At 39.4% G+C, this 24,717-nt stretch overlaps 1 protein-coding gene across 2 annotated transcripts in view; it reads left to right on the top strand.

Annotated features, from left to right (window-relative positions):
• Positions 1-24,717, top strand: part of CNTNAP2 (contactin associated protein 2) — a 1,009,321-nt gene that overhangs the window by 606,858 nt on the left and 377,746 nt on the right. For both annotated transcript variants that reach the window (XM_061464593.1, XM_061464594.1), the window contains exon 10: positions 6,739-6,910. In XM_061464593.1, coding sequence (XP_061320577.1) covers positions 6,739-6,910 — 172 coding nt within the window. The remainder of the gene's footprint in view (positions 1-6,738; positions 6,911-24,717) is intronic.

The raw sequence follows: 24,717 nt of genomic DNA, 5'->3' as shown, positions 1-24,717 counted from the left end.
GGAGGAAATTGTTCATGCTGGAGAACATTCAGTGAATGGCATGAAACCAGAAATGGTGGTTGACTAAACCAAAACTCAGTTGCAGACTGGTACAGTTTACCCCAGAGTGATGTACTGTGGCTATACAAAGTGTTGCTTGCAGTGATTTTTCTTGGGTGGTTAGCCACCACTTACCTTTGTTAACTAGACTGCAGAATAAAATGTTGAATTAGAATATAAATCTCTTAGGTGGAAGTCGGTGGAAGTAAATCAAGTTACTCTTGGTAACTTGGTCCAACGACTTCTGTACTGCTGTTTTGGATTGAAGTAAATTCACCTTAGTGATATTGTAGTAAGAAGTTTGCAGTACATAAAAAAAAGGAACAGGTTTGTGTAGGAGCAGCAAATAAGATTACACAATTAGCATCAACAGTGTAGTCTCCATGCTGTACGTCATTAAAGGCAGAAAATAGAGATTGAGTATTTATGCTGCTTCTATTTTCCTGAGTGTAATTCTCTCCAGCTAGACATTTTTATCTCCATGGGGGATTTTCAGTACAAGCATAGTAGCAGTAACTTTGGAAATCTGGTTTACATTTACTCTATTTGTTACAAAAGCCTCTGAATAGCATGTATTATATGGGTAGCGTCATGTACAGATTTGCAGCAATTTAATTGTTATGTGTCTTTCTGCATTTTCTCTCGTATCCAATAACGTAAGATAGAAATTGCAGTGAAATGTTAGATTGATTTAAATTAGCCAAGTCTGGTAATAATGATCATTCTTACTGCTTCTCTCTGTGTCAGAAAGTGATGATTGAACCTCGTTGTCATTGCTCTTGTTTCCAGTTATTTGAAGGAGAATTTTGTCTAAGCAGGAAGTTCAGGACAGCTTCTGAGTGTATTTCAAAACAGAGTTCTTGCTTATTCCATACTTTAGGGTTTCATTACAACCTCAGTGTCCTGATTCATTTTGATCACTGCCAGTTTTTAAGTAAAGGATTAAAACGTATCTAAAATTTTCTCTTATTTTAAAGTAGTTGTTTGCTTTTTATTGTACTTTTCCTGAGGACTCTTCATTTATGTCTCATGTGGATGGCTACTCTCAAATTCCACTCAAGTAGGCAGGAATTGGAGATGTTTTTAATGAAGCAAAAGCAAAATAAGCAACCTCCAGCCACTTTAAAAAGTGGACTTTCCTTAAAGGACCCCTGGTTTGTATGTGGCACCCTTTCCATCAAGCAGAGTTGCTGCTTTCACTTCAGCATAAAATAAGCTGGTTTTACAACATGAATTACCAACCATTCACATCAGTTCTTCTCCAATTAATGACTGTGGAATACATTTATTTGCAAGAAAATCAATTAAATCTTGCTCTTCATCCGTTTTTTAAACATCAGGATACAGGAGGATCTGGTTTTCCTATTTTTTTTGTGAAAAGAAACGTACATTTCCTGTGTCAGTGAATTTCTGAGGGAGCTGTAGTACTGGATTGGCGTTCCTTGCACCTCAGGTAGGGAGGTCTTAGGTCCTACGTTTTAAAGAATTCAAACCCATCGAGAGCTGGCAGGTTCTGAATTAGTGTCAATACACTGAAGTGAAATCTAACTGAGGGTTAAGGAGTGACAGTATACAGACAGACTGAAAATTCTCAGTGCTTCTCCAGAACTGGCTTCAGTTAATAAGCAGGCAGCTGGTGATAAAGTGCTTTCAGAGAATAAGGTCTGGCTGAAGACCAGATCTCCAGAGAAGACAAAATGAATCAGGAGGTGCAAGACTGGTAGAAAACGCTGCCAAGTCTTGTGAGATCTGGTTAAACTTTTTCATCACAATATCAGTGACATGCACAGAGAAGATTCTGCAGACTGCACTGGAGGCTTCATTAAGGCTAGCCTGGCTTACTTGGAGGACTCATGTGAGTGTGCCCCGGGAGTGCTGGAAACACTACATCCTCTTGTTCTAAGCTCTAGCACTAGGAGAGTGTGCTTTTCTCTCTGTATATGAAGCCATTTCGGGGTTTTAGGTTAGGAATACACATTTGTTGGGATGAAATGCCCTACCATGCTATTCAACCTCTGTGTTTCTATAAATCAGAGATGAAACAATGAAGACAAAAGTAAAGACTAATTTCTTAGAAAATGCCTCATTCAAGAAATTAGTGCCTTTCTCTGCAAAAACACACAGAAAAATTGTAGTTCCCATTCTGGTTTCTGTTTCTGCACTCCACCGAGCTGGGAAACGCTGAAGTTTATTTCATGCTCTTGGAGCAGGAAACTTCTAGTTTTCCAAAATAATTGCTTCTGTTCCACTTCACAGTAAGGGCCCCATTCTGATCTGACTGAAACAAGCATAAAAATACTACACTGGATGTGGGTAGGTGTATTGAGCTTTCCTTTTAGTGTCTTTTCATGTTTATTAACATAATTGCAAGGTATTATTTTCAATCTAAGTGAATTGGTTTGCACTGAATTTCAGTTTTCTTCTCTGAGTTCAGAATAACATGTTTGAATTATGTATGATAGCTACAGAAAATCTGAAGATAGCTTGACCTTGAACGGTTCTGTGCTGCCATTTATCCTGACAAATACAGAATTTGTTTCCTTCCTCTCATTCTGCAAGGATCCAGGAAGTATACTTGAAATACCACGCAGATAAAAATCAGTGGCAGACGTGAGATCAGTCACTGTTCCTGTTGATTACTAGTTCACTAGTTCCCCCCCATTGTACCCCCCACTGTATATGTATACATACAAATATAAATATATACAGCCTATCATTGACTTACAAATAAAACAAAAGGCCAAAAAAAAACTATAATGAGGTGTTCTCACAAGTTATGGAGAAAAAATGTCATCTTGTCACACAATAATTTGTACTGTGCTTCAAAGAAAATCTGTTTCACATAAGGATACAAAATAACCTCTAGTTGTATATTCAGGGTCTAGTATGATATTTCATTCTCTCATCAGATCTCATAAATTAAATAGGGCATCAGATGTTTAATGACATGCTCTGACTGTATGTAGTTTTGTTACAATACCATGAACCTAAACATATTCTTCTTTCGACTTTCTTTGTTATGCTGTCTTTGATAGAACCTTACTCGGGATTGGAAGAGAGGCATAACAGATCTTGACACCAGCAAAGAAATACTGGGTTTATTTCATAGGCATTTTATTATAGCTATTATAGCTTACTATGTTTATTAAAGTGACTTCTAACATAGAAAATAGCATGAATCAAAATTATATATCTTCTAATCTTCCTTGCAAGTTTGAATTAAGATCAGGAGTTGGATCTAGAATTTGGGCTGTTCCATGTTCGGCAGGTCAGAATGAAGTTCTGGAAACAAATTTTCTTTAACTCAGTTAAATTCAGATTCAGTTCACGTCTGACCTTTGCAGGATAATCCAGTTCGTACCACAGCACGTCATGCCCAGTATATAAACTGGGGCAGTTACCTGGAAGGGCTAGATCACTGCTCAGTTGGACTGGGTATCAGTCGGCAGGTGGTGAGCGATTGTATTCTGTTCCCTTGTTGTTTCCCTTATCATTATTATTATTGGTGGTAGCAGCAGTGATTTGTGTTATACCTTAGTTACTGAACTGTTCTTATCTCAACCCGTGGGAGTTACATTCTTTCCATTCTTGTCCCCATCCCTCTGGGAGCCAGGGGAGAGGAAGTGGAGGAGTGAGAGAGCAGCTGCATGGCTCTGATTTACGGCTAGGCTTAAACCACAACAGCTTAAAATGGGAAAAAAAAAAAACAGTAAGATTCAGATTTTGTAGGGGAAAACACAGAAAGATGTACAAATTACAGGATAAGGGAGTTTACCTGACTTTAACGTGCTTTTGTAATCGTAAGTGTGAACGTGGTTTTAAACTGTCCAAACTGCATTTTATGTACCTTTTGGAAAGGTACATATTTGCTTGTCAGCAAGAAGACCAATACAGTGCTGGTCAAATTGTTCAGCCATCATTTAGCCTTTCTAGTGACAGCATTACAGTCAGCCTTGGTTCTATAACTTCATTTAATTTCACTCACTGTAGGAAGGATGAGGAAGTGAATCACGTCTCAGTAATGGACATGTGGAAGGGGAAGGCATTGTTGTGTGTACTGAAATAACAATCACAAGGGCAAAGCAAAAGCTTTGCCCCAGATGACTCGGACTGGAATTATCTAGAATGTCCAGGTCCCACCAAAATTAATGGGCATTAGGCTGTATACCTAAAATAGTTAACAAACAGCATACATATTAATACAAGGGTTATCTAGTGTCTTTCCCAAGTGCAAAATTCTTTACAGAACAGTATGTTTTAATCTGCATTCTGACAGGTTTGTCTAAGCTATGACTGCAATTTTAAAGCAGAAAACAAAACAGTGTCAGAGAAGGCTGGTTTGTGAGAAGCATATGGCTCAAAAAACCCACTGTTCTTCCACTCCCTTGATTTACATAGTTAGGTTAGGAGCAGCCGCCAGCTTCAGCCACTCCAACCTACAACTCCCTCCCACCCCAGGCAGTGGAGCCCAGCCTGGGAACCAGGGACCTGGGGTCTCTGCCCAGGCTGAGGGACCCAGCTTCTACTTCTCTGTTTGCAGGGTCAGCCAGCAGCAGAGACCAATAATAACCGTGTGCTCGTTAGAGTGTAGTGACACTTCAGATGCAGTGAAGCTGAGAATCATGTATTAAAATGCCTCTGTGTTTAGTTCTCAAATGCTATCAAATGTTGGTAGTAACTTAGAATATATTGCTGAATCTAATTTGCGGCTTAGTTACTTGGTTCATACTGGTTTTGATATGGAAATTTAATTGTGTCTCTAGGTTTTCATCTTATTTTTCAGTTAGTGCTTGAAAGATGATGGATAATCTTTCATCATATTCAGATACAGCCATATAATGTCCTTGGCTTTGCTGGGTTTACTATTGTGCTTGTATCCACCAAACAACAGGGAATTGCACTTTCGGTTGCTCTGTACTGTTGTCTACTGTAAAGCCTCAGCTGAATTTAGTCAGTCACTGGAAAGAACAAGTTAAAAGAAGTAGGAAGCATGTTTCTGAAAGCCCTATCCTCTCTTCTTCACATAAGTCACTAGCCAGTGCACATGCTGGGAAGAGAATAGAAATCCTGTCCCTATGGCTTGACTTTCCTGCCAATCCAAACTAACAATCCTCAGTCTGGGACTAGCACGATTTTGGTGGGGGGCAGTTGGTTTGATGAGGTTTTTGTGCATTAGTTAGGCAACTGGGGAATACTTTGGAGTTAGTCCTTTTCCATCTGATGTGTATTAGTGTGAGGGGATTAATAATCTTCCTCATTGTAGTTTATGGCTCCTTGCATTGTTGGGTGATATGACCTCAAGACAAGCCTTTGGCCATGAATGTTCTGGCAAAACCTTTCAGTTAAAATGGGTCTTAATTATATTTTGGGGAAGACTTTATATGTATCTGGGTTTTGTTTTATTAATAGGTGCCACATTAAGCAGCGTCTGTCCTCAAGTGCCAGTCGCTTGTTTCTGCCCTCTATTCACTGACCTCTTTTAGCCAGTCCTTTTGTGTCACATGATAAACTGTATTCAGGAACAGAATTTAGAAAGACTTTTATTCCTTTTTCCTGCTGCTGTTCAAACAATATTAGTTGGATAATCCATTATTCTCCTATCTCCATGAATAGCTGTTTCCATTTACTGAAGAAGGATGGAAGGCATTGGAGATCAGCAAGTTGGGTAGTAAAATGAGAGAAGGAATGGGAGCTGTCTTAGGCACGAAAACCAATGTGTCAGTCAAGAACTGCAGGGCTAGTCATCTTTCTAGCTGAAATCTGTAAATCCATTATGCATTTTTCACACTTTTCCTTTCTTTGCCAGTAAAATGCTGGCTGCTCTCCCTTTCTTCCTGTTCTCAACTTAAACAGATTCTGTCTAAATTCTTTTCCTGAAGCTTTTCCAGGGAGTTAACTCTTGCTTAAGATTTAGAAGCAATGAATGAGGCTCTCCACTTATCCAGGAGAGCCTGTCTTATCCATGACATTTTTCACAAGTAAATCAACACAGTCACTTCCAAAGGGCATTCAGTTAAACAACTACATACAAACATCCTCTGTGTCCCTGCCTTTTAACATGAGTCAAGACACTAATTCATTCTCATCTCTTATAGAACACCTTCAGAAAGACAGATAAATGAATGTATTGAGAGCAAGAATGGAAATCTGACAGAATGTTCTCACATTCCTCAGAAGTGGGCCAGGACATTAGATTTTAGGGCTAGTTTCAAGTTTGCAGAAAGTTTCCAACACACGTACATTGCCGAGGAAGGCTAGTTCTAGAGAAACTTGTCTAGAAATTCATTTAATGGAACACATGGAATGCGTTTTGCCCAGAAAAATCTAAGAAGTGGGAATGTGATTCCTGAAGTACAGCAAGACGGATATTCTTCCTATTCCCTTAATCTTTGTGTGAAGAGAGAAATAATGAGAAACAGCACTAGAAGGCGGGGGGAGGAGAAGGTTAGCAGAAGATTTCCATCCTGTAGACACAACTAATGAAAGAATAATCAACTGTACTGTATGAATTCTTGCAGGTAGTTCCCAATGACTTAAATCAATAACCTTACAATGTAATCTAATAACTATATAATATTTCTTTCCCACCTTGCCTTTTTCTTTCCCCATCTATAAAACATGTCTTTTCCTGTGGTAAAAGTACTGGTTTGAGCAGTAGTACATGAAGTGAATAATGCTCTTTATCCTGCTGCTTTACAGGGTTTCCTGTACAGATGAATGACTCGGATCACTTGCTATTCCAGCATTCATTTCAAGGGTGCATGCAGTTTATTCATGTGGATGATCAGCTGGTGGATTTACACGCAGTGGAGCAAGGCCAACTGGGAAGCTTTGCCAATGTCACCATTGACATGTGTGCCATTATTGATCGGTAAGTTGTGGAGACATCGCTGATACTCTGATACACTGATGCATGCTGCCCAAGCAAGTGGTAAATGCTCCATCCCTGTCAGTGTTCAAGGCCAGGTTGGACAGAGCCTTGGGTGACATGGTCTAGTGTGAGGTGTCCCTGCCCATGGCAGGGGGTTGGAACCGGATGATCTTAAGGTCCTTTCCAACCCAAACCATTCTATGAATCTGCGATTCTTTGTCCTGCATGTTCTGAGAATGTACAGTGATACAGAAGAGGTGGCATCAGTGTCTTCTGGCTTCACTGAATTCCGCAGAGTACTAAAATAGGTCCACATGCTTGCACAACTGTTTATGTAATAAATGCTTAAACTGTATTAAAATAATGCCTGGTGGTTGGGTTGGTTTTCTTTTTTCCAAACTGAGAAGAGTAGTTCCGAATTATGGCAGGCTTTTGCTTTGATCCCTGCCTTTTCAAGCACTTACCTATGTTAATTTCTCTTCCTCCTGAGTAATATTTTCTTCTTTGATGGCAAAAAAGAAAACATGAGGAAAGACAGCAAAGAGCAATTAGCCCAACTCCTGAATGCAGGCTGCTTGGCTTACGAGAATTGCCTACGTATTAAATTCATTACAAGTTTGCTGGAAAGCTGAAGATGGCTTTTTAGAATTTAGAAAGAAGCAGAAATGACAAGATCATAGAACCCTACAAGGATTCAGGTAAGGAGCAACCAATGGAGTTGATGTGGTCCGAGCCCCGCTCATAACGCAGAGCCAGCTTCAAAGCTGTGTCAGGTTGCTCAGGGCCACAGTCAGTAGAGTTTTGAGAATGTCCAAGGATGGATATTCCACAGGCTGAATGACTCTGGGTATTAGCAAAGAGTGGCATAGTTAAGGTAAAGAAAAGTGTGTGCTTTTGATTTCCTGCTGAAGGCAAGAGAATCTCAAAGAGATTAATGTTACTAAGAGAAAAACAAAATGCAGCATACTGCTTTGGTCTTACAAAATGCCTCTCTTCCTGAAATGTAGACATCAGTTTGCAGTAAACAAGTTGTGAGTTGACTGTAGTCAGGAGCCAAACATCTGCCCTACCTTTTTCTCACTCCTCTCTTCCAGGAGATGGTGTGGGGAGGAGGGGAAAGCGAAAAGACTCTTACAAGTGAAAAGACTTTTGGATTAAGCTGATAGTTTAATAAGAATGGCAGTTTAATAAGAAATGCAAAACCTGCACATGCAGGCAAGTGAGAAGAGGAATTCATTCAGTACTACTCATTGGTAGGCAATTGTCTAGCTGCTTCTGGGGAAATGGGGTCTCAGCAACTATAATGCCTGTTTGGAAAGAGAAACATCCCCACCCCTTCCTCCTCCATTCCCTGAGATTTTATTGCTGAGCATGACACTGCAGAGTATGGGATACTGCTATGGTCAGTTTGGGTCAACTGTCCCAGCTGTGTCACCTCCTAACTTCTCCCACCCCCTTCCTTCTGGCCTTTATGGGGGAGACTGTGGAGCAAAATCCCTGGTGCTGTGCAAGCTCTGTTCAGTAGGATCCAAAACAGTGGTGTGTTATCAACAGTGGTTTACCCAAACTGAAGAACAGCACCATACGGGCTGCTGTGAAGACAGTAAACTGGAAACTTCATCCCAGTCAGACCCAGTATTCCATTTTAGCAATATCAGTGTGAAGGAGCATGTGGTGTACCAGTGGGTTGTTGTCCTGGTGTGTGTGGCTGTTTTACATTGCTGCTTCTCATGGACCTGTTGAGGTCTGAAGTCATAGTGAAAAGAGGAAGCGAAGAGTTGCTGTCATAGGGAAGAAGTTTGTTTTATCTCCTCACATACAATTGAAATTAGAAAGGTCTCATGGGTTAGTACTTGAGAGTTTGAATTGCTCACTTTTATTTTGAACACCTGGTTTTGGGAATGTAAATGGACTTGGAAGAAAGGATGGGAAGATACATCTAGTTAAGTCCCTGCTTTTTCCCCGGTGGATAAATCTGTTTATGTGACAGTTTGTATTGATCCTGTTTATGCCAGCATCTATTAGAAGGAATTCCATCATCATAGGGAAAGTAATTAGAATTAGGCTTTTGCAATGTATTACAATGTAGTTACAATTAACTTAGAATGTAAGTTAACTAGAATCAGGTTTACAATGCACTGTTGAAAAACAGAACTTAAAGCTTCCTATATGTCAGGCAGCTTACTTTTGAGTTGAACTTCATATAGAAGTTACTATTCATATGGTATTTCTTTTTATAAGGTATAATAATATATATTGTTATTCATTATAATACCATATGCCATATATGGTATTATATGAAATACTTTTTACTGTGTTAAAATATTATGCTTTATATATTGGACTTATTTTATATACCTCATAATATTTGTATTCATAATATATTTTAATATAAATAACACTGGTTTATGTATGTTTCTGCATATATGCTTTCTCTAAGGAAATGGAGTCTCACTCTCTTTCTTCTGCCACCTTGGACACTTACATCATCCTGATTATATAAAACATATGTATATAAAACTATGTATCTTATATTTATGCCTCCTAGGCACTGGAAGTCTGTGTTACAGAGTAACAGTTGTTATTCTGAAACAATCAAAGGAAATTAGGATATTATCCAAAGAATTTTCTTAGGGTTGATTTGGGGTTTTTTAAGGATTGAGACGTAATCCAGTTTGTTGTTTTACCATGATCAAATTTATTTCTTTGTAGTCTGCACTTTGAAGCAAACCCTTTGACTAAGAAGTAATAATGCCAAGCTTTAGATGTGACTGATTTGTATGGCTTTCTTATGAACATCTGCAAATAAGAGTTTTACAAGCACTTCTATTACCATATGCCACTATATATAACATCTTTTCTGTGGCTTTCTTTTAAAGGATCCAAGTACCATGTGTACTATATATTAGCTTAATTTCATTTCCTTTGAAATGGGAAGATATTTGTGACTGTGATACTGGTATCCTCCTGCCTTTTGTAACTTGTTTAGCTCTGAATCATAAAGGCTTCAGTCATCATCAGCATGGAAATTGCTTTCATAGCCACACTTCAGTGAAGACCCCCACTGGGCAAAAAGATAAGCTGTCACAATGAATTATTCTTACTGCAGACTTCAGCCATTTGGTTGAGGGAAGAAAAGGTGAAGTTGTGAATGGTGGCATTTTTCATCATTAGCTACAGCAGATAGTAAGGAGGGGACAGTTCTCTCTATAGGAACATGACAAAAACTGTGGCAGGTTCTCTTGTTGCAGCTGCCTGGAGCTAACTGCTCCATGTTCTGCCAAACTGAACACCTGACAGGTATGGAGAAGGTTTCTGCATTTCTGTTCTAGTATTTTTTTAGGATGTTAGAATAGTCACATTAGAGCATTACACTTGTACTTGGGAGATAAGAGTGTTAAACCAGTGCCTCATTGTTTTCAGTCTTCCTCTCCTCATATTAGCATTTTGCTATTGCAAAGACTACAAGCCGAGATCTTATTCAAAGTGATGACCAAAGCTAAGGAACATCCTCTTTTTACTGGTGACCAAATAGTAAAAGTGCATAGAATTTCATTCAGGTATATATATACAGCAATTACAGGCAGCGAAAATGCTACTGAGGATAAACAGTCACCCCTGTTTGTGTACCTTAATCATCTTTAATTGTATTAGCAATGCAACTTGCTTTGTTTTCGCATTGATCAACATGCTATACTGCTTGTGACAGCACAGGTCTCTGTATACCTCCTTTACTTATCATTAACAAACTTAACTAGTCACAGGCCAGATGTTACAGTTGTACTTTAGGATTTTAGCATAGGACTTTGAACATGAATTATAACTCACAACTAATTTATCCCAGAAGCCTTGGAGAATTCCAAAGCTCACCTGACTTTGTTGTGGCTAGAATTACGGATTTTAATCATGAAATCACAATGAGGAGATACTGAAATGGTTTCAAAACATAGTGTCCAATCTGTCAATGTAAATTATGCATAACATATGCCAATTTTAACAAAAATCTTTGTGTACCCTAAGAGATGAAATGACAGAAATGAGTGAAAAAATGCAGTAGCAAGAATGTACCTGTGGCTGCTTCTCATGTTTCACGAATGGGTGAACTGTGGGATTCTCTCTGTACACAGTGAGATGAATTATACACCAATTTTTGGTGATAAGTTCATGTTAAAGAATCAATGTAAGTAACCAGCTGCGTACAGCAGAACAACAGTCTGGGTGATTGCTGCTTACCTGCTGTGGTGATGCACTGTATGACAGAGTGCCAGCATTTGGCTTTAATCCCATAGGCTTCCTCTGAAGGCTGCTGGGCTGAGGGGCAGTGGGTGTGGCTAGGCATGGTGGGGCTGGTCACCCCCATGTCATTGTGACACCACCCAGCAACACAGCAGTCACAATGCCATGGAACAGAATAAAAGGGAGCAGCCTCCTGTGTCCCCTGGCAGAGATGGCCCAGGGCAGCCCAAGGACATCCGAGAGGAAGTCCTTGAGGAGCTGGTGGAGTTACTTGGAGGGCCCTGAGGGAGGAAGACCAGAGCCTGGTCTAGGCTGCTGGAGGCCAGCTCCTGGCGGGACCAGCTTCTTAGCTGAAAGGAGGGATAGCAGTTCTTTTCAGCTGGATAGGTGTGGCCAGACCATAGGAATGCCACCTTGAGGAGCACTGCAGAGCTCATCATCCTCATCCCCTGCAGAGCCAGGGGCAGCAGCCGTAAGCAGAGATGCAGAGATGTTTCCAGGAATCTCAGCACTTTGGAGCAGCCACTGGTGCCGTCAAGCATAGTGAGGGAGGATTCTTGCCCACAGGGTCTATCAGGACGGGGACCTTTGGCCACTCTTGGAAGCCCCTGAGGTGACTCTGGGTTGAGGGAGGACAGGGCTTGGTGGTCTTCTGGGAGGCGTGATCAGCCTTTGGACCAGGAGCAGGTCTTGCTCACATGCTCAGGGATAGCCGATCGCCAGTGTTGGGGTCAGGAAGGAATTTTCCCCCGGGCAGATTGGCACTGGGCCCGGGGGTTTTTTGCCTTCCTCTGAGCATCGAGCAAGACCACTTGTTAGAGCTCCTCTAGTCCATTCTGGCTGCTCATGCACCACGAAGGTGGCGCCTCGTGTCCTGCAGCTGGGGGGGGGGAAGGCTTTTTTTCCCCTCATGGGGGCCTGCAAGTGTCCCTGGGTTTTTTTTTGCCTTCCTCTGCAGCAGTGAGCCAGCCCCTTGACAGGGCTCCTCTGGGCTATGGTGGCCCAAAGGCTGCTGCTCCTGCTCCATGCGGGTGCCCCTCGTGCCCCACATCTGGGGAGAGGAAGCTTTTGTGACTCCCAGGGTAGCCCCTGGGGGTTGCTGCTTGTCCTCTGTTGCACTGAGCACAGCCCCTTGTCAGGGTCCTTTGGGCTCGGTTCTTGCCTGTTGCTCGCACCCCTCCAGGGCACAGCTTGTGCCCTGGCTTTCTCTGGCTCCATTGCCCAGTGCAAGCTTGGAGCAGGAGCGAGCTCTGCTCATCGCTTGGCTCCATTCCCTGGGGCTTCTTGCTTGTGCACAGCAGCCTGTGTTTGGAAGGGCTCCAGCCTTGCTGCCCATCAGCAGCTGCCACTTTCCAGCTCTCCCTGCGTGCAACAACAGCACCAGGCTTGCACAAGAGCACTTTTCATTCATCCCGGAAGAGAAACAAAAGGAAAGGAAGGTAATGGAAAGCTAAGTAACGTAACTGAAAGTAACGGAACAGAACAGAAAGGAACATAGCAGGAAGGAAAATAATGTAATGGAAGAGGAAAATAACGGAAAAGAAAGGAGCATAATGGACAGGAAAGAATGGTAACAGAAGAAAGCTGAGTAACAGAAAAAGTGAGTAACAGAAAGAAAAGAAACAGAACAGAGAGGAAGGAAAAGAAACACGGCAATGGAATAGAAATGAGAGTAATGTAATGGAACAGGAAACAAAGGAACATACTTTATAAAATTTCCTTTTTACAAAAGGAAATAAAATAACAGGAGCATAAAAAAGGAATGTAACGGAACAGGAAGGAAGGGAAAGGAATGTGTCTTAACTGGAAGTAATGGATTGGAATGGAAAGGACCATAGCAGGAAGGAAAATAATGCAATGGAAAGGAGAGTAATGCAACGGAGAACAAAGTAATGGAAAGGAAAGGAACGTAAAAGAAGAAGGGACAGTAACAGGAAGGAAAGTACCGGAAAGGAAAGGTAACGTAACCAAAAGTAATGGAATGGAACAGAAAAGAACATAATGGAAAGGAAAATAATGAAGGATAAAGTAACAAAGTTAAGTAGCGGAAAGGAAAATAACGTAGCAGAAGAACGGACAGAACATAATGGAGAGTAACAGAAAGGAAAGGAATGTAAAGGAAAGTAATATAAGAGGAACAAGAGGACAGGAACATAATGGAGAAGAGAACATAACGGAACAAAAATGAAAGGAACATAACAGAGAGGAAACGAAAGGAAAGGAACGTAACATAACTGAAAGCAACGTAACAGAATGGAAAGGAATAACACAGGAAGGAAAACAACATAACGGAAAGTAGAGTAACATACCGGAAAGAACGCTAACAGAAGAAAGTTAAGTTACAGAAAGGAAAGTAAGTAACAAAGGAAAAGTAGCATAATGGAGAGGAAAGGAAAGAAATGTATTGCAGTGGAACAGACGCTAAAGGAGAGTAAAGTAACAGAAAGAAGAACATGACAGAACAAAAATGAAAGGAAAGGAACATAGTGGAACAGGAAATAAAATACCATATTTATAAAGTTTCTTTTTAGGAGAAGAAATAAAGTAATAGGAAATAAAAGGAAAGTAACACAACAGGAAGGAAAGGAACGCGACATAACTGAAAGTAACGGAATGGAAAGGAACATAGTAGAAAGCAAAATAAGATCATGGAGAGTAACATAATGGAAAATAATGGAAAGGAAAAGAAGGTAACAGAAGAAAGGATAGTACGGGAAGGAAGGTAACAGAAAGTTAATGTAATGTATCTGAAAGAAATGGTAATGTAAGTGACAAATGGAACGGAACAGAAAAGAATGTAGCGGAAAGTAAAATAACAGAGTAAAGTAACATAAAGTTAAGTCACAGGAAGGAAACAAACGTAATGGGAGACCAGAGAGAACATAACGGAGAGTAACAGAAAGGAAAGGAAAGTAACGGAAGAGGAACTGAAGGAAAGGAACATAACGGAAAGGAGAAGAACATAACAGAACAAAAATTAAAAGAAAGGAACATAACTGAAACCAACAGAATGGAAAGGAATGACATGGGAAATAAATCACATAATGGAAAGAAGAGTATCATTACGGAAAGAATGGCAACAAAGAAAAGTTACAGGGAAAAAAAGGTAAGTAAGAGAAAGGGAAGTAGCACAATGGAGAGGAAAGAAATGTATTGCAATGGAACAGACATGAAAGGAGACATAACAAAGAAGAACATAACAAAACAAAAATAAGAGGAAAGGAACACAACTGAAGAGGAAATAAAATACCGTACTTTATGATGTTTCCTTTTTAGGAAAGGAAATTAACAGAAACAAAAGAAATTGAACGGAACTGGAAGGAAAGGAAAGGCACGTGGCATAACTGAAAGTAGCACAATGGAATGGAAAGGAAAGTATTGGAAAGCAAAATAATGTAACAGAAAGGAGAGCAGCATAACAGAAAATAATGTAATGGAGAGGAAAGGAAAGTAACAGAAGAGACAGTAACAGAAAGGAGAGTTAACATAATCAAAAGGAAAAGAAAGGTAACGTAACTGAAAGTAATGGAACAGAACAGAAAAGAATGCGGTGGAAAGGAAAATAATGGGGGGTAAAGTAACAGAAAGTAGCGGGAAGAAAATTACTGTAACGGAAGACCAGAGAGAATGTAATGGAGAGAAACAGAAAGGAAAGACATGGAATGGAAAGGAAAAGAATATAACAGAACAAAAATAAAAGGAAAGGAACATAGTGGAGCAGGAAGGAAAGGAGCATAACATAACTGAAAGAATGGTAACAGAAGAAAGTTAAGTTACAGAAAGGAAAGAAACATACTGCAATTGAACAGAAATGAAAGGAGAGTAACCTAACAAAGGAGAATAACATAGTGGAGCAGAACTGAAAGGAGTGTAAAGGAACAGGAAATAACCACAGTTCATAAAATTTCCTTTTTAGAAAAGTAACAGAAAGGAACAGAACAGGAAGGAAAGAAAGGAAGGAACTGAAAGTATCATAACACAATGGAAACGGTCTTATTGGAATCAAAACATAATGGAAGGGAGAGCAACGGAAAGGAAATTAATGGAAAGGAAGTCAACATAACGGAAGAAAGAAAATACTAAGAACAAGGAAAGGAATGGGAATGAAAGTAATAGGAAATTAACAGAATGTAACATAACACAAAGTAGCATAACAAAAAGGAGACTAATGTCTCAGAAAGGATAGGTATGCAACAAAGTTATGGAAAGGAAAGGAAAATAAGATAATGGAAAGAAAAATAAAATAAATCTTGTTTCCACTTGCAACCTTTGTGATTTGTGTCTCTTCATAGTTGAAACCCCCTTGGCATTTCAGGCAAAGAAGTATCATCATTATTCAACTCACGATGAGTGCAGGGAATGAACTGAAGTAGAACAGTTGTGTTGAAAGGGACCTACAAAGACCATGTAGTCCAACTACCTGACCAAAAGTGAACTGAAGGCATTAAAGGCATTGTCTGAATGCCTGTTAGACACTGACAGCATGGGGCACCAAGCACCTGTTCCAGGTTTTAACCACCCTCTGGGTAAAGAAATGCTTCCTCATGTCAAGTCCAAACCTCCCCTCTTGGACACAGCTTTGAGCCATCCCCAGGCGTCCTGGCACTGGGTACCAGGGAGAAGAGCTCAGCACATCCCTCTCCACTTCCCCTCCTCAGGAAGCTGTAGAGCAGTGAAGTTGTCCCTCAGCCTCCTATCCCAACCAGATAAACCCAAGTCCTCAGATGCTCCTCCCAGGACTTGCAATCCAGCCCCTGCCCCACTTTGTTGCCCTTCTCATGGTGCATTCAAATATATTAATATCCTTTTTATAATTACGGAGCCTAATTTTATGGAGTTCATTCCCATACAGTGATCCCACTCAGAGTATAGTGAATCCCAGGATGTGCTCTTTTCTCATATATTCCCCTTGTGGGGTCTTTTCCAAAGAGGAAAGCATCCTGTTCATCTTCAAGTGTCACACAAAACATAGTGTTTAACTTCTGAATTCCATGTTATTTGAAATCCTTGCTACTTAGAGACTGTCTTTTTCCTAAAACCCTTCAGGAATGGGGCTCTCCTGCCAAGGGAATTAATCTCTAGCCTCACTCTGCCTGCTGATCCATCAGATCCTCATTTGAACATGTGCAAGGGCCTGTCTCATTATACTGAGCTAGCATCAAAATGTTGAGATTCTTGAATAGACATAAACTGGCAGTTTTCTGCACTCACGGTACCAGTTTTGCAAACTAATTGCCAGGTGTGTGTTAGAACATCGCTTTTCATAATTTCATTAATTTTAAAAACCAATCAGTGAAGTTCCTTTGCATCTGAATAACATCACCAGCAACGTCAACAGTATCATAAAGGTCTAACAGTTTTTCCTAGCTGTCTTTAGGTAGTTATACAGAGAAGGAGACTGAACTAGCATGCCTGGAAGGAGAAGTGCAGATTGTACATTCCCATTCCATGCTCATCTTTGGTAATTGTAATCCCTGATCTGACATGGGAGAGTGTCCAGCTGATCCAGCAACGGTTTTGGGATTCCATGCTGATCAAACCCACTTATTCTTCTTTACTCCTACTTACTCCTGCTCGAGTCACCCTTAGGTATGGCTGGACAAACTTTACTTGTTAACCCTTGCAGCCTCAAATCTGATGACCTTCTTCAGCCAGCATGATTGTGAGTCAGTGGATTGCCGAGGTACACGCTAGGAGCTCCACAGAGATTTCTGTGGTCAGTAAATAAGAGAGCAAGGGGTTACTGTCACAGAGGCACACACCTACCTACATTTACTAATCCAGTAAGATTAGTAGGAAAAGGATTTGAAGGAAAGTTGATCAACAGTGATGAACTTCTAAAATCTTATTTAAATAATGTTTTTTGCTGTCTGATACCACATCACTGATAAAGGAACAATTTCATCAAATAGAATCATCTACAGTTTAAAAGTCATGACAAAAGCTTTTCATGGAAATTCATTTTTATATTTTTTCTTATGTGCTTTACTCTTCTCAGGGGGCTTGACTGAATGTGCAGCTTATATTATATTTGTGCTTAATTATTATTTCATTCTTATCCTACTCTGGGGGAGATGGGCTGTGAGCAAATGTCCATAAAGCTCTCTTGAACATGAAATTTATACTCTTGTAATAGATGCTGAATGGGACCTGATCCCATAACACTGTTGAAATAGTAACTCCCTATTTACTGAGCTGAGATTTGAAGCCAAACTCCGTTGATGAATCTATCACTTGTTCATCACTTAGTGTTTCTCATCAGTTGATAACTGAAAAAGACAGGGTTTTTTGCAGATTATTTTTCTGTGACTGATAGATATCCTTAATAATTCTGTGACCAATAAATAGCCTTCTCCTGAATGAGCAGTGCTGTTCTTAATGAAGCTATCACTATGTGGTCATTCTCAAAATTAAACAAAACTGGATGTCATCTCAACTTTACCGTTTACTAAAATTTTAACCATTGCAACAAAAAAATCATGTTTTTTCAAAACCTGTTAATGTTACTGCTGTTACTTTCAGCCTTCAAATTAAAGTACACGACACACTTACATTGTTGTTCATTAAAGATGGATCTCTCAGATGCAAATATTATTCCTTGTAGTCATCTTTTTCCTGTTGAAAGAAAATGGATCATCACTATCCAGACAGATAGACTGTCTCTGTATCTGGTTTTATTTGACTATATACTCTAATGAATAGTCATGCTGATACTTCATAGATATGACATAATGCTATAATAAGTAGTTATGACATATGCTTTAAATATTTTTCAGAGACTAGAAGCAAAACAGTTGTAGAAATCTCTTTGTGTATAGTACAGCTATGATTATGACCAGTTTTAAGACTGCAGCTCTGAATTTGTAATCGGGTATCAAGCTGTGAGCAAATCCAGTCAGTTCATTAGCAGTATATGTATCTGAAACTGGAGGACAGCAAATCCTGTTGGATTACTAGAATTTCCACTGGATCTGTTAGAAAGAGGTGCTGTAAAAACTGTAGAATAACCATAATCTGGCAATAGTTTTCTGTAGTAATAGTTTGGACTAAATTCTTGTCTTGCTAAAATGCTGGGCCCTCCTTTTATGCATACAGGCAGACAATAAAATCTCCAGAATAAGTGGTTTGTCTTACATAAAACATGGCTACAAGTAAGGACTGTTAGCTGTTTGTGGATGGGGTTCAACTTGAAGCAGAAATTGGCTTGCTGTAGTTCCTGCTGAATTTACATCTTTTCTTTAGGAATCATTACAATTTTAAAGAGAGCATGTTTTGAACTCTCTCATGCAGAATATTCATACTGGTGAGAGTCTAAAGAAATTGAGTTGTAAGTCTAAAACAGTAAAAGTAGTCTTGTAATAGTTATAAGTTGCTCTGTAAGGCTTGGAAAAAAATAATAGTGCTGTGAAATCCCTGGAAATCAATAGTAATAATAATTATCATGCCTAGGTATGTGCTTTAGGCTTTCTACTGTCTCTGTATCCCTCTCTAGCTTCCTTTTACCAAAAAGAAGTGCTTACGTTGATGTTTCTGCATTTCTGCTGGTAGTGAGTCTTCCTAGTGATTAGACTCTTCCAAAGAATGACTGTCCGTCTGTTGAGGAAGACACGATTCCATGTTCAATCTCTCATTTCTCTCAGATACTGATTTCACAGATCTTTTGCAGAACAATAGAATGCTGCCTGATAATGGGATAAATGTGATCAAATACATTTCTGCTACTAGCACATTGAACAGAATCACCTTCTTTGTGCTTTTCTGTAGCCAGCTATATTAACATTTCTCAAGAACCTGGCATTCCTGTTGTGTTCATCATGACATCTTCCTTTAAGGAAAATGCAGCCAGAGAAGACTAAGGTCTAGATTCATTAGAGGATTTACATGTAATAAAGCTCACTAACCTTTGTGGTTCTGCCTGTAGGAATGGGATGCACAGTCATGACATGGGTACTTGAGTTCTGTGTAGTGTAACTAGGTAGACATAAGCATCAAAGACTGGGACTAACCGTGGCCAAAATACTGAGCAAGGTATTGAGAAGATTGTAGGCAGAAATGTATGGTATAGAAATACCTCAAATGAGAACATACATGTCTGTAGTAACGAGAGGAGAACTTAATATACAGTCCCTGCTTCCAACAGTGCTTGTTTCATCCAGCGACAGACTGCATAAATAATGCTGTACTTAGGCACATGGTACGGTCAGTTGGTGGACCCAGAGGGGTTTGATAGCAGGCTAAGTGAAGAAAAGCTCTATTTCTCCATTGCTTCTTATATAAACTTTAGGTGGTGAAGCAGGCAGGTGGTGTTTTTCTGTGTAACTTTTCAGTATAGGCACACCAGTATTTTTGGAATCACATGGTGGTTGGCCAAGATGACACAGCAACTTTGACGTGAACAAGGATTTGAGCTCTGCCTCTCCAGTACCAGACCAAACTTGTTTTCCAGTTAAGTCAACCTTCCTTTCTGCAGTATGTTGGAACAGATTGAAAGCTATTGCACAAAAAGTTTATGATTATAATCACGTACTTCAGTATTTGTGAGTCCGCAGGTTTCTGTTGTGCATCAAATTAAAGGCAGGTGGCAATTTTTGATGAGAAATTGAATTAAAACCTAACCAGATTTCTTCTGAAAAATTTGAAAGGATAAAGCTCCTTCGAGGAATATATGTCAGATCCTACTTGCTTAATCCTTGATCCCTTCCTGGAAGCATAGTTTAAATGAACTAACTAATACAACCATGTAGGTTTCAGTAAACAGGTCTTCATTCATTCCCTGTAAATGTCACCAACAAATTAGATTATATTAACTGTTTTTCAAGAGAAAGGAAATGAATATTCAATAGAGATCTAGATGAGGAGAGAGATGAATAGGGTTACTTTTCACCAGAAGGAAAATACTTTATCTGTGCAGGAAATGTGGTCTATTTTTACTGGTATAATCTTGATCTGTGCAGGAAAAATGTTCTATTTTTAGCTGGTAAAATATAAAAAAAGATGAAGTAAGCAAAAGGAGGGATCTTACCTGAGTGATCCCAAAAGAAACTAATTCTAAACTCTAATTTCTAAACTTCTAAATTAGCTTTTTTTTTTTTTTTTGATGACAATGAAGTTCTGAGGAAGCTACTTATAAAACACAGTAACGGAAAGGGGTGAAAACATGCTCTTTAGGATTATGGTTTATGCTGTTGAATTAGCACTCAAAAATAAAGCCAGTTAAAACAAGATTTGGAAGAACCAGCAAAATGGCCCATTCTGTTATAATGGGAAACTAAGTAATTCAAACAGTTTTTTAGTTACTTAAATAAAGCTATATTAAACGATGTACATAGTGAGAGCTCTAAACAAGAGACTTATTTATTGGCAGATTCTCAGGGAAGCAAAAACCAGTGGGATTATTGAGCACCTCTGAAATTCCCCCCATATGCTTATTTGTTTAAGTGAGGGTCCAGGTGTGGTCTTTGGCCATACCTGTGGTAGGAACCAGTTCAGTGATCAATTTTCAGCCTTGCAGCAAGAGGAAGCAGCACAGCATGCAAGGCTCCTCAGCTCCTCCTTTCCCTCTCAGTTGATCCTGGTGGGAGCAACAGGTTCCAATTCTGCCTCAGAGTACAGAGATATCTGCCTAGCTGGGATCTATTTCCTTTGTTAGTTGCCTAATAAATTTTTCTAAGGAAAAAGTATAAGCCCTGCAGAAATACCTTCCAGGCCAGCTTCTGCCCACAGGCTGTAAATTGGGCTTTGTTGAATATAGGTACCCTAAAGTAGTTGTACACCCAGTTTTGCAATCTTTGGCATATCTGTTCACAATAGTCTGTAAACTACCCAAAGCAGAAGGAAAGCAAACAAAACCTATGTAGATGGTTTGTAAGTTGGGTTTAGGGCAAGGGAGAGAGATAATCATAGACTATATCATACTCTGTCTACTTTCTGATCCTAGGAAAAGCTAGGGATGTCAATGGGATGCCTATGCATTTTACGTTGGTGTTTCTTTCAGCAGAAGAATCAATCAGTTTATATATTCCTGTTCTAAAAACAGTGCTAGTGAATAAGAAACTCGGCGTTCCAGTGCCAATTAAATACAACACTTCTTTTCTTGGGGGCAGGGAGAAAGAAAGGAGAAGAAATTTCAAACCCATATTATTAAGCCAGTGCCTAGACATGAAAGCCATTGTGTGTTTGTTACTATGCCTAGCATTTAAAAGTCTTTACAACTGCCTGCAAGGGCCCTTAGATCAAGAATTTAAACTGAACTGACATATAACAAAAGGAGACATTTTCTCTAAGGTATTATAGACTTCAGACTTAGAGATATTTTTTATGCCTTAAACAGGTAATTGTTGCTTGTATGTTTGCTGCATTTATCTATTGCCATGCTTTCAGCCGGTAACATCTCTATTTTTCTGTCACTGTAGTATGCTTCACTGTTAAGACAGACTTGTTAGAGGGCAGCAGTTAATTTGACTTCAACTTTTAATTTTGGCACCTAATAGTTGCTCTATCAATCAGAATTGATTAAATCTAGGGGAAAGAGTCCAACAGTTTTCATTGGTCCTTCTTACCATTTTTCATGTCACAACATCGTGATTGTTGTGATTAATCTATATGACACTGTATGGATTTCCTATAATCAGTCTTAGGCCAGGCAGATATCTCTGTACTCTGAGACAGAATTGGAACCTGTTGCTCCCACCAGGATCAACTGAGAGGGAAAGGAGGAGCTGAGGAGCCTTGCATGCTGTGCTGCTTCCTCTTGCTGCAAGGCTGACAACTGATCATGGAACTGGTTCCCACCACAGGTATGAAACATGATAGATAATTCTAAGGGAAGATCTTCCAGGCTGTCTAACTATCAGGGCTATCTGTCTGTCTGTCTATCTATCTATCTATCTATCTATCTATCTATCTATCTATCTATCTATCTATCTATCTGTCAGGGCTAGTGCTAGGCAGGTCTATAAATTCATATTGCAGTCAGCCTCCCAGTTTTTAAGGGCTTCTAATTTTTCACTTAAAATGTTTGCTTCCTATGTATAGATGTAACTGACCCATCCTCCTGGCTATCTATTCAATGCTTAATACCTTTCAGTCGAATTCCTAAAGCTTATGATACTAAAAAGTTGTCTAGCCATTTTACAGCTGATGGTGCTAGTCAGTTTATCCACATGCACAGGACAGTCTCTGGCAGACCCTATCAACTTCCTCTTCAACAAATCAAAGCTAGGATTTCACTGTCAGTTTTAGTGAAGGCAGCTGTTATTTTTACCTGTATTCTCACTTTTCCACTAAAGGGAGGATACCAGGCTACAGAGAATTCTGGGGGGAAGAGAAATCCAACTCCTAAAATGTTTCTTTCCACTTCAACATGAAAGGCAGTATCAGCTCTTTATCTCTTTAATATCTGGAGCGATTGATCTGCCTTTTCAAAACAGCAATTTCTGCAGTTTTTACACTACTTTACCCCTTAGTTCTGCCTGACTGTTCCTTTGCAGTTGCTCACTAAACTCCATCAGCAGACTCAGTGTATTACACAGGCTGACCTTCTCAAAATCATTAACTCGGTGAGTAAAATTACCTCTTGCTCAGCCTCAGATCCAACCCTGTCCATTGTAGAATTCATTGATGTTTCTCCTTCCCCCTCTCTGAAGGTCTAGTTACCTTTCTTAATTATATTTAGTGCTCTCTGTATTGTGAGATCTCTCCTGCACGGTATTGTGCCCTTTGTATTAAATTTACACATCTGAAGCATTGCTTAAGGGACTGTCAAGTTCCTGATAGTCAAGGACTATCCGATTGTTTGATTCAGAGCATTGAGAAACAGTATCAAGTTTTTAAGCATACTCACTTTACTTTGACGGCTTCTTGTTTTCACTCAAGATCAGTCATAATATTGAAAGCTAACTACTCCAGTGATTGGTCAAGTAACCCCCTTTGACACATTCGTTTTGTGTGTTTAGTATTGACAGCATTTATTTGGACTTGCCATCCTAATTTTTCATACTTAGTATTACCTCAGTGGTTGTCAGCATGTTCCAAGTGATGAATGCTTCACTGGCCAGACGACAACTATTCACAAAATGGCAGAAAATAAATAGTGACTTTTTCTCTTTGACCATAACTCACTCTCCTTCATCTCCTTACATAGCAGCAACCTCATGTGTCTTATTTATGCAGTCTTACTTTAGCTGTTCTGAACGCCTTTATTTTATTGTTCTTACCTCCCAGAAAAGCCCTTATATCTGTCTTATTGACACTGTCCTCTTTTCAAATTTTATTGAATATATTCTTTTCCATTTCTCATGACTTAATGTTTTTCTCTCTCTGCTACTGTTTGGTATTTGACTGTGTAACTATTATTTATCTTAGTGGTACATTTCATAAAACAGTTGTATGAAATGAGTTCTGCAAAGTATAGTTGCATTGTATTGTCTCATAAAAGTACACAGTAGTTGTCTTTGAACAGTATAATTATGTTTTGAAAGAAGTTCCTGATTTGATACAAGCATATAATGCTACTGTTTGATGGTAGAAGTACATTTGAACACACAGAATTTTGTCCTTGAAAAATATGGTTTCTCCTTTTTTAATACTACCAGTCACCTTCATGCATTATTTAAATCTAACAGATGTATACCTACGGGCTCATTTATTTTATTCTACCAAAGCAGAAGCAGTGAAGGAAAATACAGTTACTAATCACTGTAATGTGAAATACTTCTTAAAAGGTCTGTGTCTCTGTTGAAGTAAGTAATTTATTATCCTAAAATATGAAAGAAAAAGAAAGAAAAGAGAGTTAATAGTGAGGAGTTGAGGAATGTGTAGAACTTCAAAAAGTGAAGTGCTGGGAGGCATAAAAAGCATAACTGGAACCCATCATCTCTGCTCACCAAGTGGTTTGAGAGGCTTGAACTATGCTTTATCTTGTTCAGGCAGCACTGCTGCTTGTATTATGAAGTTTACTGGTTTTACTCTAGGAAGTGACAGTGGATTGTAGCTACAGAAATCTAAGGGCAGGATGAGCAGTAAATTGACTTTGAAAATAGGAAACTGGATTTTTTAAACTGCACAGACATATGAGGCACATAGCTGTTTAAATGGTTTAACCACAAGCTAAATCCTTGGGGCAGAGGCTAGTGGGTTGTAGCTGGTAAAGAAACAGGGCTTTTCTGCATCAGTGAATCTTATACAATCAATAACCATGTTTCTTTAAGTGAGGGAAAAAAAAAAAACCACAACAAAGCCAGTTCTTGGTCCTCACCTTCTACTCCATTCTTAAGCTATGAAATAGGGAAAAAGCTGCTTTATATAAAATGCACTGTAATTTGGTGCATGTCTAAAACAGCCTACTCTGTAAGTCCATGTTGTTCCTATTATAGCTTTAATTAGGTAGAGAACATGGACAAATTGTGAGGTTTGTAGGAAAGAAGAAAGCCCTTAGGAGCTTTAGTGATGATGAAAAGAACACTATCTTTTTCTGGAAAGACCCTTCAGATCAACTTCTTTCTCCCTCGAGAGTAGATGATTCTTGGCAGGGACTACTCATTGTTTTCTCTGTGGTGTTGAATGTGCTTCTA

Source organism: Pezoporus flaviventris, unplaced genomic scaffold, assembly GCF_033815535.1.
Source record: "Pezoporus flaviventris isolate CSIRO_AGI_PZ_B2104156 unplaced genomic scaffold, CSIRO_AGI_Pfla_v1 ptg000037l, whole genome shotgun sequence".
In the NCBI taxonomy this organism is placed as follows: domain Eukaryota; kingdom Metazoa; phylum Chordata; class Aves; order Psittaciformes; family Psittacidae; genus Pezoporus; species Pezoporus flaviventris.
Note: the sequence above shows the minus strand (reverse complement) of the source record. Positions and strands in the feature narration are given on the sequence as shown.